The sequence below is a fragment of the Ovis canadensis genome, chromosome 13 (genome assembly GCF_042477335.2).
Source record: "Ovis canadensis isolate MfBH-ARS-UI-01 breed Bighorn chromosome 13, ARS-UI_OviCan_v2, whole genome shotgun sequence".
Lineage (NCBI taxonomy): Eukaryota > Metazoa > Chordata > Mammalia > Artiodactyla > Bovidae > Ovis > Ovis canadensis.
Genome location: NC_091257.1, coordinates 52622961 through 52636048, shown reverse-complemented (window position 1 = coordinate 52636048; position 13088 = coordinate 52622961). Strand labels below are relative to the sequence as shown.

At 53.2% G+C, this 13088-nt stretch overlaps 1 protein-coding gene across 4 annotated transcripts in view; it reads left to right on the top strand.

Annotated features, from left to right (window-relative positions):
- Positions 1–1094: 1094 nt before the first annotated feature.
- The window catches only part of LOC138417478 (sodium- and chloride-dependent glycine transporter 1-like), a 33448-nt gene continuing 21454 nt past the window's right edge, over positions 1095–13088 (top strand). For 2 of the 4 annotated variants that reach the window (XM_069547754.1, XM_069547752.1), the window contains exons 1-2: positions 3934–4054; positions 8710–8810. In XM_069547754.1, coding sequence (XP_069403855.1) covers positions 8781–8810 — 30 coding nt within the window. In that variant the 5' untranslated portion in view covers positions 3934–4054; positions 8710–8780. Of the gene's footprint in view, positions 1117–3933; positions 4055–8694; positions 8811–13088 lie in introns of those variants that run through there. The other 2 variants (XM_069547753.1, XM_069547755.1) reach the window with 2 other exon arrangements.

The window sequence follows — 13088 nt, the reverse complement described above, 5'->3', positions numbered from 1 at the left end:
GCATAGGTTTTGGAGATTGGCCAACCTGTGTTCAAGCTCTGGTTCTACTACATTAGTTCTTTCATCTCGGGCAAATTATTTACCCTGCCTGAGCCTCAGTTCTAGAAGATGGGGATAGTTCCTACTTGGAAACATGATGTGAGGAAGGCATAAAGACAGCACTTTTTCTGGACAGATGTACCTGCCACGGATGGATTTTGTCACCAGAGGGTACCAGGGCTCCAAGATGTCAGTGCCGGGCGCTGGAAGAAACTCTGCCAGGAAGCCCAGGATTCCTGGGGAGTCTGGAGTCAAGTGCAGACTGGGATGGGGTGGGGATGGGGCTGCACAGATTCTGGAAATTCCTGCAAGGCTCAGGCCAGCCAGGAGCTGCTCCTGGGCCAGGTGGGCCCCTGAGAGGATCCTGGCCTTCCCTAGGAAGAAGGATGAGCACTTACTACGTACCAGGTCCTTAAGTGGAAGTCCTGGGATAAGAATGCACGCAGCCATGGCTGTCTTGGGGACCCCTCCCAACCTCTGGAAAGCTTGGAGCAACTTGCAAATTTATTCCCTGGGAGGAGGAGCCTGAGAAGTCTGTGGGCACAGGGATGAGAATAGGGTGGATGGGTGGCAGGGGCAGGCAGGGCTGCCAGGAGAGCTGCTGGGAGAGGGGAGGGACTTGCCTAGGTCTCCCAAAGCTTCTTCACTCTCCAAACTTTCAGCAAACTCTTGACCCTCACCTCCTGAAAACCAAAACACAAGTTCAGGAGGACTGACAAGCAGCACAGCGGGCCGGCAGACTCGGGGCAGAGAGCCTCAAGAGACTGATGCAACTTTCCCTTTAAGAAAGCCACCTGGGTAGACCGTGGTGCGGACCCAGCTCTCCTGGGCAGGGGTTGCAGCAAGGGAAGGGGGCTAAGGGAAGGGGCGCTGAGGCCCCAGCCTCTCTCTATGCTGCTGTTGGTCTGGGTGTTTGGTGGCTCCACGGGGCTGAGCCTCAGGAAGAGCGAGAGAGAGAGAGAGAGAGAGAGAGAGAGAGAGCGATCGAATGTGCGTGTGTGACCGTGGATGCATGAGAGCATCTGTGGATGAGTGTGGGTGCACGCGCGGAGATGTCTGTCTCGCCAGAAAGGATTGGTAGGTGTGTGCGTCTGGGTGTTACCGCTGTCACCAAGGAGTTGCGGCAGGCAGAACGGCCAGAACGGCGGCAGCGAGGCGGGGGGTGGGGGCTGCTCCTGGAGGAGGGGAGCTGCTTGCGGTTGACGGTTTGCACGTGGCAGTAACGGTAGCCCCGGAACTAGTGTCCCAGGCGCCAGTTGGGTCTGCGCGCGGGGGGCCTGCAGACGCCGGGAACCTGCAGCCGGTCTGCCTCCCTATCTGCCCGCCACTAGCAGACTGGGTGCTGGTTCCTGCGCGCCCAAAAGTCCTCGGAAGCCGTGCTAGGGAGTCTCGGTGCCCTCGGACCCTTGTCTGCGGCTCCGGGCTTCGGGAAGTGTCAAGGCCGCCGTGTTCTCTGGCTGTTGCTCTCCCGGGAAGATTCCCCGTTTCTCATCACCCAAACCTTCATTCCAGGTGCGCTTAGGGCGGACCCGGGAGGCCACAGGTGAGGGTAGGGGCCTAGCAGCGCGGGGCGCCCACCCTCAGCTGGTGCCCCGCACCCCAACGGTGAGGATAGGGGCCTAGCAGCCTGTGGCGCCCACCCCAGCAGGAGCCCCGCACCCCGCAGACAATGGTCGACGGGAGCTGACCATAAGGCCGGCGCCGGGCGGAGGGGACATTCCGGGATGGCCGGGAGGGGCCCAAGCGCGCCCGGGGGCGGGGCGAGGGGGCGGGGACCTGGGGTCCCAGGTATTTTCGAAGGCAGGGGCCAGGGGCGAGGTTTCCACCCCCACACCAGCTAAGAGGCCCACACTTGGCGGTTGATGACACCGCAGCTCCGGACACCTAGCACCCGGATTAAGACGAAAGCGCCGGCTTCGAGGAATAGGGGCTCTCCAGGCGGTGCTACAGCTTCCAAAGCTACCTCGCCTTTTCCTGCGGTTCAGGGGCCTCTTCTCACCGGACCAGCCGCTTCTTAAAGGAGCCGCGCCCCCTTTCGGGCCAGTTCTCCGTAGGCCACGCCCCCTCGCTGGCCACTGTTAAAGGAGCCGCGTCCCAGTCTCTCTGACAGCTCTCAGAAGGCCTAGGTCTGTTTCTTTGCTGAAACAAGCTTGATGCTACAGCTGCAAGAAGATAAAGGTTGGGGGACCGAAGAGTGGAGAGGGAGAGAAGGGCCTGAGAGGTTAACGAACCCCCAAGTGAGGGCGTGTCAGAAGATTGGAGGGTAGTGGGCAAGGGGGACTGGTTCTAGGAAGGGACTTTGGACTACACTGAGCATGCCCAAGTGTTTCCAAGCAACTCAAGAAAACGCCCCCTTAACTCGGCCTACACTGAGACTGCGGCTCAGTGCCCAGCTCTGAGGATGCAGAAGAATCACACTTCTGCCCTGGGATCTCTCCGGCTGGTGGAGAAGGAAGATTTGGACACAAGTGACCATGCCACAATGGCTGCGTGTGAGGAACGTGTTGATCAGACGTACTCTGCCTGCATTGGATGTAACCGGGGGCACAGTGGAAAGACTGACTGCAAAGGCAAGAGAAAGGAAGGCTTCTTGGTGGCAATGGCTTTGGAACAGGTTTTGAAGATGGGTGGGGTATATACAGAAGGAAATGGGGACAAGGGTGCTCACGGAAGAGGGAATTGCCTAAGCCACGGAATGAAGGCAAGAACCCTCTGGGGGTGCTGCATAGTCCCACATGGCCCACAGGTAGCCATAAGTGGCTCGAGGTAGCTGGTTTTGGCTCTAGGCAGACCTAAGGGCCCCTTCCCCACTCCCACAGCCCCTCCCCACCCTCCTTTGCAGTGAATGGGAAATTATGCTTCCTCTTCTATCTTTCTCCTAATCTGTGAGGTTCTTGAAGTCAGGGAAACAAACCTTGTCACCTTTCCATCCCCAGTAAGGACTTCAAGGCTTGGCCCAGATGGACCCTTAAAATCGATAGAGCTGACAGTCCTGTCTGGAGGAGAGGAAGACTGAGCAGTGAGGCAGTAAAGATGGACCAGGTCCTATGACTATCCTCTCCCTATCCTCCCTTGAGTGGCTCACAAGCAACTTGAACCCAGCTCACCCAACCTCGCTCATCCCCTCCCAACTGCAAACCTGCAGCATCTCCAGGGTTTCTGTCTCTGGTCTCTGGCTTGGGCACTGGCTTCTTACTATTATACCATTAGAAACCAGAGACCCCTCCTTATCCCTCACCCCCAAATCCAATGCATCACCAAGGCCTACCAAACTTACCTTCTATATTTTTCTCAAATCTGTGCACCTCTCCCCACCCCGTCATCATCTTCCTGAGCCAAGCCCCCTCTGGCCTGGCCTGGCCTGGCCTGGCCTAGTCCTAATCCATTTCCTTTCTTCCCCTCTTCCCTCCCTCCAGTCCTTTCTCCATACTAATCTAGGTTGGCATTTTCAAAATGCACACACCACCAACTGCTCCTCCACTCGTTATAACTCTGGTTTCAAGACTTCAGTGCCTGTCATTGGCCTCAGGATAAAGATCAAAACAAGGCCCCAAAGACCCTGACCCTACTTTTGCATCCACCTTCATCTTTGGGCACTTTCTCCCTCACTTTCTGAGCCCCAGGCTCCTGGTCTTTTTCTGTATTATTTCACTTGCTTGAATCTCTCTTCCTCTTCTGTTGCTCACTGTTGCCTAATCATCCCCCTCTCACTCTTAAACATCACTTCCTCGGGAAAGTCCTCTGTAACTCGCAGACAAGGCCAGGCCCCACTGGTGTAGACTCCGGTTACAGAGGATCGTTCGCTTTCCCACCCTTCATGGTAGGCTCTGATTATATGTATTTGAGTCACCTGTTTAACTGGTTTCTGTTTCCACCCAGCCTGTAAGCTGCAGGAGGCCAGAGACTAAAGAGTTCATGGTGCCAGGCACAGGCCTGGCCCAGAGCAAGCCTGAAATAAATATCTGTGGAATACGTGAATTGAACTGTGGCCAGCCCCAGCTGCCTGCTGAATGATGTAAGCCTTATCCTGTTGGCTGTGGAAGACTATTGGAGGGAATCAGGGTTTTAGGAGTTTGGAACGATGAATGGATTGGAGGGGAGGAGAACGTGGAGGCCCTGTGGAGTCGAAACTTAAGCAGAAACCTCAAAGATGCAAAGGAAGTATAATTAGCCCCGTCTTCCAGATGGAGAAAGCAAGGGTCAGAGAGGTTCCGTGATTTGCCTGACGTCACACACCTGGTGAGTTGGCAGAGTCAGTTCCTCCTCCCAGGTCCCAGCGTCCAAGCTCTTCATCACAAGCCAACCTGACTCTGACCCTCATGGCACAGACAGCTTGTCAACAGTGGTCAACAGTGGGTGAGGGGCAGGCCTGGTGCCTGGGTAATGTGGATGCCCAACCCCTATCAGAGGGCCTGACCTATCATAGGCCTTCAGCTGGTACCTTTGGAATGGATGGATGGGGCCAGTTAACAGAAACAGCAGAGGCAGGAGAAGCAGCAAAGCTTTGCACCCAACTCATTGTCCTGGGAGCAGCTGCCAAGCAGTCTTTTTTCCACCAAGAGAGAGAAGCACCTTGAACACAAGGGCCATATTGCATTACTCAGGGATATCACCCTGTAGGCCAAGTTCCAGGACAGAGTGTCCTCAGGTTACTCATCTGACCAGAAGGCACGATGTCCAAGCCATGAGGTGGCTGTGCTTCATCACTGTCATCATTGTCACTGTTCTTTGTTAGCCACAGAGTGACAGCTTTGAAGACAATAAGTCTGGAGTTTATGGCTTGGAGGGAGGGATGTGGTGAGTGAGAAGCAGGGTATGATCACATTCCCTCTTCTCCTGACTATCCCCAGAAGACCAAAGCCATGAGCAGGGACGACTCTAGAGGCAGGAAACCTGGCCTGGGTGAAGGGAAACGGCCACAAGTCAGAGCCTTGCCTGGTGCTGAGGAGGTAATGCAGGACACCTGGTGGCCAGGGCAAAGGCCAAAGGGAACCTAGGGGCGATTTGATTTAGGTCATACCTGAATAGTCTAGTGGTTTTCCCAGTTTCTTCAATTTAAGTCTGAATTTGGCAATGAGGAGTTCATGATCCCAGCCACAGTCAGCTCCTGGTCTTGTTTTTACTAACTCTATAGAGCTTCTCCATCTTTGCCTGCAAAGAATATAATCAATTTGATTTCAGTGTTGACCATCTGGTGATGTCCATGTGGAGAGTCTTGTGTTATTGGAAGAGGGTGTTTGCTATGACCAGTGCATTCTCTTGGCAAAACTCTATTAGCCTTTGCCCTGCTTCGCTTCATTCTGTACTCCAAGGCCAAATTTGCCTGTTACTCCAGATGTTTCTTGACTTCCTACATTTGCTTTCTGTTCCTGTGTAATCTAAAGGATATGTTTTTTGGTTATTAGTTCTAGAAGGTCTCATAGGTCTTCATAGATCTGTTCAACTTCAGCTTCTTCAGCATCACTGGTTGAGGCATAGGCTTGGATCACTGTAATAGTGAATGGTTTGCCTTGGAAGTGAACAGAGATCATTCTGTCGTTTTTGAGATTGCATCCAAGTACTGCATTTCAGACTCTCTTGTTGACTATCATGGCTACTCCATTTCTGCTAAGGGATTCCTGCCCAGAGTAGGAGATATAATGGTCATCTGAGTTAAGTTCACCCATTCCCGTCCGTTTTAGTTGGATGATTCCTAGAATGTCCATGTTCACTCTGCCATCTCCTGTTTGCCCACTTGCAACTTGCCTTGATTCATGGACCTAGCATTCCAGGCTCCTATGCAATATTGCTCTTTACAGCATTGAACCTTGCTTATATCACCAGTCACATCCACAACTGGGTGTTGATTTTGCTTTGGCCCCATCCCTTCATTCTTTCTAGAGTGATTTCTCCACTGATCTCCAGGAGCATATTGGGTACCTCCCAACCTGGGGAGTTCATCTTTCAGTGACCTATCCTGTTGCCTTTTCATACTGTTCATAGGGTTCTCAAGATAAGAATACTGAAGTGGTTTGCCATTCCCTTCTCCAGTGGACCACATTCTGGTCTGTGACATTGTACAGGAGACAGGGATTGAGACCATCCCCATGAAAAAGAAATGCAAAAAAGCAAAATGGCTGTCAGAGGAGCTCATACAAATAGCTGTGAAAAGAAGAGAAGCGGGAAGCAAAGGAGGAAAGGAAAGATATACCCATTTGACTGCAGAGTTCCAAAGAATAGTAAGGAGAGAGATAAGGAAGCCTTCCTCAGTGATCAATGCAAAGACATAGAGGAAAATAATAGAATGGGAAAGATTAGAGATCTCTTCAAGAAAATTAGACTAGAGATACCAAGGGAATATTTTAGGCAAAGATGGGCTCCATATAGGACAGAAATGGTACGGACCTAACAGAAACAAGATATTAAGAAGAGGTGGCAAGAATACACAGAAGAACTGTACAAAAAGATCTTCATAACCCTCGTAATCATGATGATGTGATCACTCACCTAGAGCCAGACATCCTGGAATGTGAAGTCAGTGGGCCTTAGGAAGTGTCACTATGCACAAAGATTGTGGGGCTGATGGAATTCCAGTTGAGCTCTTTCAGATCCTAAAAGATGATACTGTGAAAGTGCTGCACACAATATGGCAGCAAACTTGGAAAACATAGCGGTGGCCGCAGAACTGGAAAAGGTCAGTTTTCATTCCAATCCCAAAGAAGGGCAATGCGAAAGAATGCTCAGACTACCACACAATTGCACTCATCTCACACACTAGTCAAGTAATGCTCAAAATTCTCCAAGCCAGGCTTCAGCAATATGTGAACCGTGAACTTCCAGATGTTCAAGCTGCATTTAGAAAAGGCAGAGGAACCAGAGATCAAATTGCCAGCATCCTCTGGATCATTGAAAGAGGAAGAGAGTTCCAGAAAAACATCTATTTCTGTTTTTTTGGTTTTTTGGTTTTTTTTTTACTATGCCAAAGTCTTTGACTGTGTGGATCCCAATAAACTGTGGAAAATCCTTCAAGAGATGGAAATACCAAACCACCTGACCTGCCTCTTGAGAAACCTGTATTCAGGTCAGGAAGAAACAGAACTGGACACGGAACAACAGACTGGTTCCAAATAGGAAAAGGAGTACGTCAAGGCTGTATATTGTCACCCTGCTTATTTAATAGATATGCAGAGTACATCATGAGAAACGCTGGGCTGGATGAAGCACAAGCTGGAATCAAGGTTGCTGGGAGAAATATCAATAACTTCAGATATGCACAGGACACCACCCTTATGGCAGAAAGCAAAGAACTGAAGAGCCTCTTGATGAAGGTGAAAGAGGAGAGTGAAAAAGCTGGCTTAAAGCTCAACATTCAGAAAACTAAGAACATCGCATCTGGTCCCAACACCTCATGGCAAATAGATAAGGAACAGTTGCAACAATGACAGACTTTATTTTGGGGGCTCCACAATCACTGCAGATGGTGACTGCAGCCATGAAATTAAAAGATGCTTTTTTGCTTCTTGGAAGAAAAGTTATGACCAACCTAGACAGCATATTAAAAAGCAGAGACAGTATTTTGCCAACAAAGGTCCATCTAGTCAAGGCTATGGTTTTTCTAGTAGTCATGTATGGATGTGAGAGTTGGACTCTAAAGAAAGCTGAGCACTGAAGAATTGATGGTTTTGAACTGTGGTGTTGGAGAAGACTCTGGAGAATCCCTTGGACTGCAAGGAGATCCAACTAGTCCACCCTAAAGGCAATCAGTCCTGAATATTCATTGGAAGGATTGATGCAGAAGCTGGAACTCCAATAATTTGGTCACCTGATGCGAAGGGCTGTTTCATCTGAAAAGACTCTTATGCTGGGAAAGACTGAGGGCAGGCTGAGCAGGGCACAGAGGGGTGGATAAAACACATCCAACCCCTCAGGGAACTGCCCAACCCACAGTTGACAGACATAAGCAAGTATGTCTGGAGTGAGTTTATAGGAACACTGGTACCAAAAAACACAAAAGAGGCAGCAATGTGTTCATCCTGGAGTGGAGTGGGGGCCGTGTCAGGGACAGCAACAGAGAAGCGACACTGAAGCAGGGTCGCCAAGGGTTTGTAGAATCTCACCTGGGGAGCAGGAGGGAAGGTGTCTGGCAGGGGCCCGCCTGAGCAGGCGCATGGAGGCGTGCCGCACACGCTGTGTTTGCTGTGCCCAGAGCTTCTGGTCCAAGTCAGTGTAACGCCAGATGCCTGGAGCCCAGGCTGAGCAGCATCAGGATAGGGAAGGCCCATCCTGGCCACCTGGCTGGGGCGAGGTACGGGAGCATGTGCTGATCCAAGCTGACTCCCCTTCAGGGGAAAGGTCGAAGCCATTCACACAGACGAGGAAGGAATTGGACCCTGTCCCAGTTCTGTGTTCATTTTTTTATTTTTAATTTTTTTTAATAGAATTGGGTATCTGGAGAATCAAAAATAAACCTTTCCCATTGAGACAGGAAGCCTGGAGCCCAAGGGTTTCAGGGGAAGGGTTGGGAGAAGAGTGAGGTAGGAACTGGATTGAGGGTCATCCAGAAAGGAACATGATGGGAGGGAAGAGCGGCAGGTGGTCTGGGCCCTGCGCTAGCTGTTCTGGAGAGCCACACATGTCCTGCCCTGCCCTCCCGGGGCCAAATCTTCACCTCATTCTCTGCTCTCTCCACAGCTCTGGAGGCCTGTTCTCTGAAAGGTGCTAGAAAGAAAGCCTGTGAGTGTGGTCCGGACGCCACCATCATCATGGTAGGAAAAGGTGCCAAAGGGATGCTGGTGAGTGCAGGGAGCAGACTGCCGCGAGGGGGTGGGGGTCATGAGCGCCGTCCGTCCCTTCTGGGGCCTGCTGTCAGCTGCTGGCCCCAACAGGAGGGCCGAGGAGGCTCCATGGGGCCCAAGTCTGGCACTGCCAGGACTCCTGAGTGCTAGGGCTATCGCAGGCTCAGGAGGCAGCCCCTCACCCAGGAGGTTAGAATACTAGTGTGGTTTGCAGCCCACAGCAGGCAGATTCTGCTACAGAGCCCGAAAGTCATGCTGGGAGGCAGGAAGCACACTCCCCACCCTCATCACAAGATACCCTGGAGATCAAGAGGCAGTGGATCCTGCCTGGAGGGCTGTCCTGTGGCTTACACCCAGACATCCTCATCCTGTGCTCTTCCTGCTGTGGGGAGCATTCAGTAGGGGCTGATCAAGGAGTCCTCAGAGACTGATTTTTCTCTTCTTCCACTCAAAAAATAGCATAGAACATTTCATGTTGATTCCTCTAGTGAGGTCTTTCAGGAAACATCCCTCTCCCCTTTCCCCAAGACATGGCTCTTCACTGCCCACTGCCTCAGAGCACAGGAGAGGTGGTGCGAAGCAGAGGGCAAGAGCAGAGCCACCTCATGGATGGATGGCTCATGGATGGACAGAGCTGGCCAGCTCTGGAATCAGAAGCCAGGAAAATACCCCAAGGGTGGTCGTTGTGTTCCTTCTCTGGGGATACTGCCTAAGAACCAGTGAGACTGGGCAGCTGCCCGGAGGAATCCAGTGGCTAAGCATGGCCCTTCTCTTGGCTCCTTCCTTCCCCACAGGGATTCTCCTGTTGCTGTTCTGATTCAGTGAAAGTCATATTGACCCAGAGTCTCTTGCTGACCCCTCCCCAAACAAGCCCTGTCTCTCACCAGGGATTTCTGGGACACCTAAGTCCTTGGTCCAGAGAAATGCTGTTGGGGAGGGAGCCAAACAGTTGGGCTCCAGGCTGAGGACGCTCTGTCCTGCCTGGTCCTGAGCTTCTGGCATCCAGCCCCTCAGGCCTGCTCGAGTCTGGCCCACTCCTGATTGGAACAAGTCTGAATGAATTAGGCTTCTCAAAGTATTCCTGAGCCAGCCTGAACTCTTGAGTGGTCAGATGTGGGCAGAGACAGAGGTCTCCAGACCCACATACTTGCTGGGGGGAGTAGATGCCATGATAGGATCAAGACTGGCTTCCTTCTCGCCAGAAGTGTTGCAATTGCCATGGGCCTGTAGCAGAAAGTGGAGTGCGGCTCTGCTCCTCCCTCCATGGAGATTCTGAGTTCTGTGAAACCTAAGATACCCTCTGAGGACTCACTGGCTGCTCTGCTTTCTCTGGAGTGACCCTGAAAGGACTGGGGCGGGCAGGCAGGGGTGATGTGGGACCCACGTGGACAGCACAGACAGCCTGAATCCCAGAACCCCTAAGAGGAGTGCCATCCCTCTCAGCTAACCTGGGCAGCTGTACCTGGAGTTCATTAGCTGCCCGTGGTCCCCTAAGAGCAGATCATGAAGGATGATCCTTCTCTAGAGGCCACGGTGGGGCAGAGCAGAGGGAGCTGAGGGCCATGCGTGTAAACCAGGGGCACTTGGACCCTCCAGGTGTGTGGCTTCTGTCCCCATTTGTGTCCTGGTATCGGGAGCAGGCAGCTGGCCCTGGCCACGAGGTCCTCACTCCCATCTCCCTTTGGCCCAGGCTTGGGTGTGAAGACATGGGCCCCCTGGGGCTGCTCAGTGTCTACCAAGTGTCACCCTTGGAGCCTCTGCTGGGCTCCCTGTGTGGCAGGTGCCCCGTGGAGGGCAAGCCACTTCCCAGCCTGTGCCCAGGCCCACTGCCTGCTGCACGTGTACCTCCCCACCACTCCCAGCCCAGATGGTCTCCGCCAGGCCAGTGCAGCTGCCTCCCTCATGCCTCAGCAGCTCCTAGGACAGGGCCATGCAGGAACCCAGCTGGCCAGGGCACTTCCAAGCCTGGGAGCAGCTGGGATGCTTTGCGGCACCAGGGGTGGTGCAGGGGGTGGTTCCTTTCATGGAGACCTAGTGCCTCTATTTATACACATGTAGGGCCAGGTTTCCTTGAGCTCAGAGGACAGAGAGCTGGTAGAGAGGAGCCTGGGACAGGAGAGCCCCACTGCTGCTGCTAAGTCGCTTCAGTCGTGTCTGACTCTGTGCGACCCCATTAGACAGCAGCCCACCAGGCTCCTCTGTCCCTGGGATTCTCCAGGCAAGAATACTGGAGTGGGTTGCCTTTTCCTTCTCCAATGCATGCATGCATGCTAAGTCACTTCAGTCGTGTCCGATTCTGTTCAATCCCATGGACAGCAGCCCACCAGGCTCCTCTGACCACGGGATTCTCTAGGTAAGAATACTGGAGTGGGTTGCCATTTCCTTCTCCAAGAGCCCCACTGGATCAGCTTTAACCCCACAGTCTCACATGAAGTCCAACTCAGTCCCCTCCCCTGTGCGGGCTCACCGCGTGGATAGCATCTTGGGCAGATAGGCCTTGGTGAGTCTTACTGGTCTCTCCCCACATCTCTGCTGCACTGGGTGCCTCTGCTACTGGTAAGCCTCATGATGAATAGAGCAGAGTCACCCAGGCCAGGGCTCCAGGTGCTGGAGCATCTAAATCATCCTAGAAGGCTTTGAAAGCACCACAGGCCGCCTGGGGCTGTCCCACCCTGACCTGTTCTCTTATGCTTTGACAGAAGTGTTTAGATACTTCTTGTCTGCAGCAGCCATCACAGAGCCTGGTGCACAGTGGATGCTCACCCAGCCCGGGTCCTGGCATGTGGCAGGTGCTCAACCAGTAGGACGTGGCACACATTGGGCACTCACCTAGCACAGTGCCAGGTACACAGTGCATGCTCACCCTGCTCAGGGCTGACCATTTCCTGGGTCCTCACGTGGCCCAGAATTTGGCATACATGGGGCACTCATCTAGTGCAGGACCCAGCAAACCACCAGGGCTCCCTGGCATGGGGCTGGCACACAGTGGGTACTCTTCCAGCACTGGACTTGGGACACACTGGGCGCCGTCCTAGTGTGGTTTGACACACAGTAGGTCTTCTCCTATCTTAGGCACCAACACGCAGTGGGCACTCTCCTTATATGACAAGGACTAGCACAGAGGAGGTGCTGTCCTAGCCAGGCCAGCCTGCACAATGACTGGATGATCCGAGACTCACAACTACAGCCTCCCCAGTGAAATGGACAATATCTAGATCCAGAGGAAAAGGCCCAACCTCCTCAGGCTTCCTCTCTGGACCTAGGACCTACCCTCCATTCCACTTGGCCTCCCACCCCACCCTGGCCCCCCTGGAGCCCACCGACTCAGCTCTGTGGCCTCCCCTCCCCTCACACAGCTTCCCGGCAACCCCACCACCCCAGCAGGTGCAGTCCTGCCTCAGCAGGACCTTCCCTCGGAGTCACAGGTTGCAAACAAAGCCCCTCGACTCCTTGGCCCTCTGGAGGAATGCCAACTCTTATTAAGAAAAGTCAGAGGCGGGCTTGGGGGAGCCGGCCTCCCTGAGTGGGGCTAGAGCGGCTGGATCCCACTAATGAGGCCTCATTACGGCCAGGACCCAGCAGGGCTGCTGCCGTCTGCTGTCCCCGTGTGGCCAGAGCCAGCGGAAGCTGTCCAGCCAGGGCTGCCTGTTCTGGGCACCTGGTCCAGGCCAGGGCAGCCAAAGCCCAGAGCCCACCCTGGGTGGGAGTGAGCATTTGGGCATCATGGGTGACCGGGCCTTCCTGGAGCTGGTGGCCCAGCCAGGGGCTTGGCCCTCAGTCTGGACTCGCAGGAAGTCAGCAGAAGTCAGCAGAGCGTGTCTGGGCACCCTGCTGCATGAGGCTGGCCTGGAAGCAGCTCAGTCGCTAGGGTCTGAGGCCATTCTCTTGGGAGACTTGCTTGAGCCAAGATCACTCCCCATCTTCTGTCCCAAAATGAGCATAGTAGCATATCCACCTCGAGGGGCTGCTGGGAGGATTAAATGAGTTAATTTATATTAATATGAAGTGTTTAGGACAGCATCTGGCTCACAGTAAGCACTTCATATAGATTATCTATTACTATTATTTATAATGCTTACTAGCTTCAAAGATGGGTAGATATGATGCCCATTTTAGAGATAAACTAAGACCAGACAAGTAAAGTAACTTGCCTAAGGAGATAGAGAGAGGGAGGTCCACCAGCGCTGGGGTTTGAATCCAGGCCTGTCTGACTCTAAAGACTTTGCCCTTTAAAAATAATGATGTTGGGACTTCCCTGGTAGTCCAGTGGCTCGG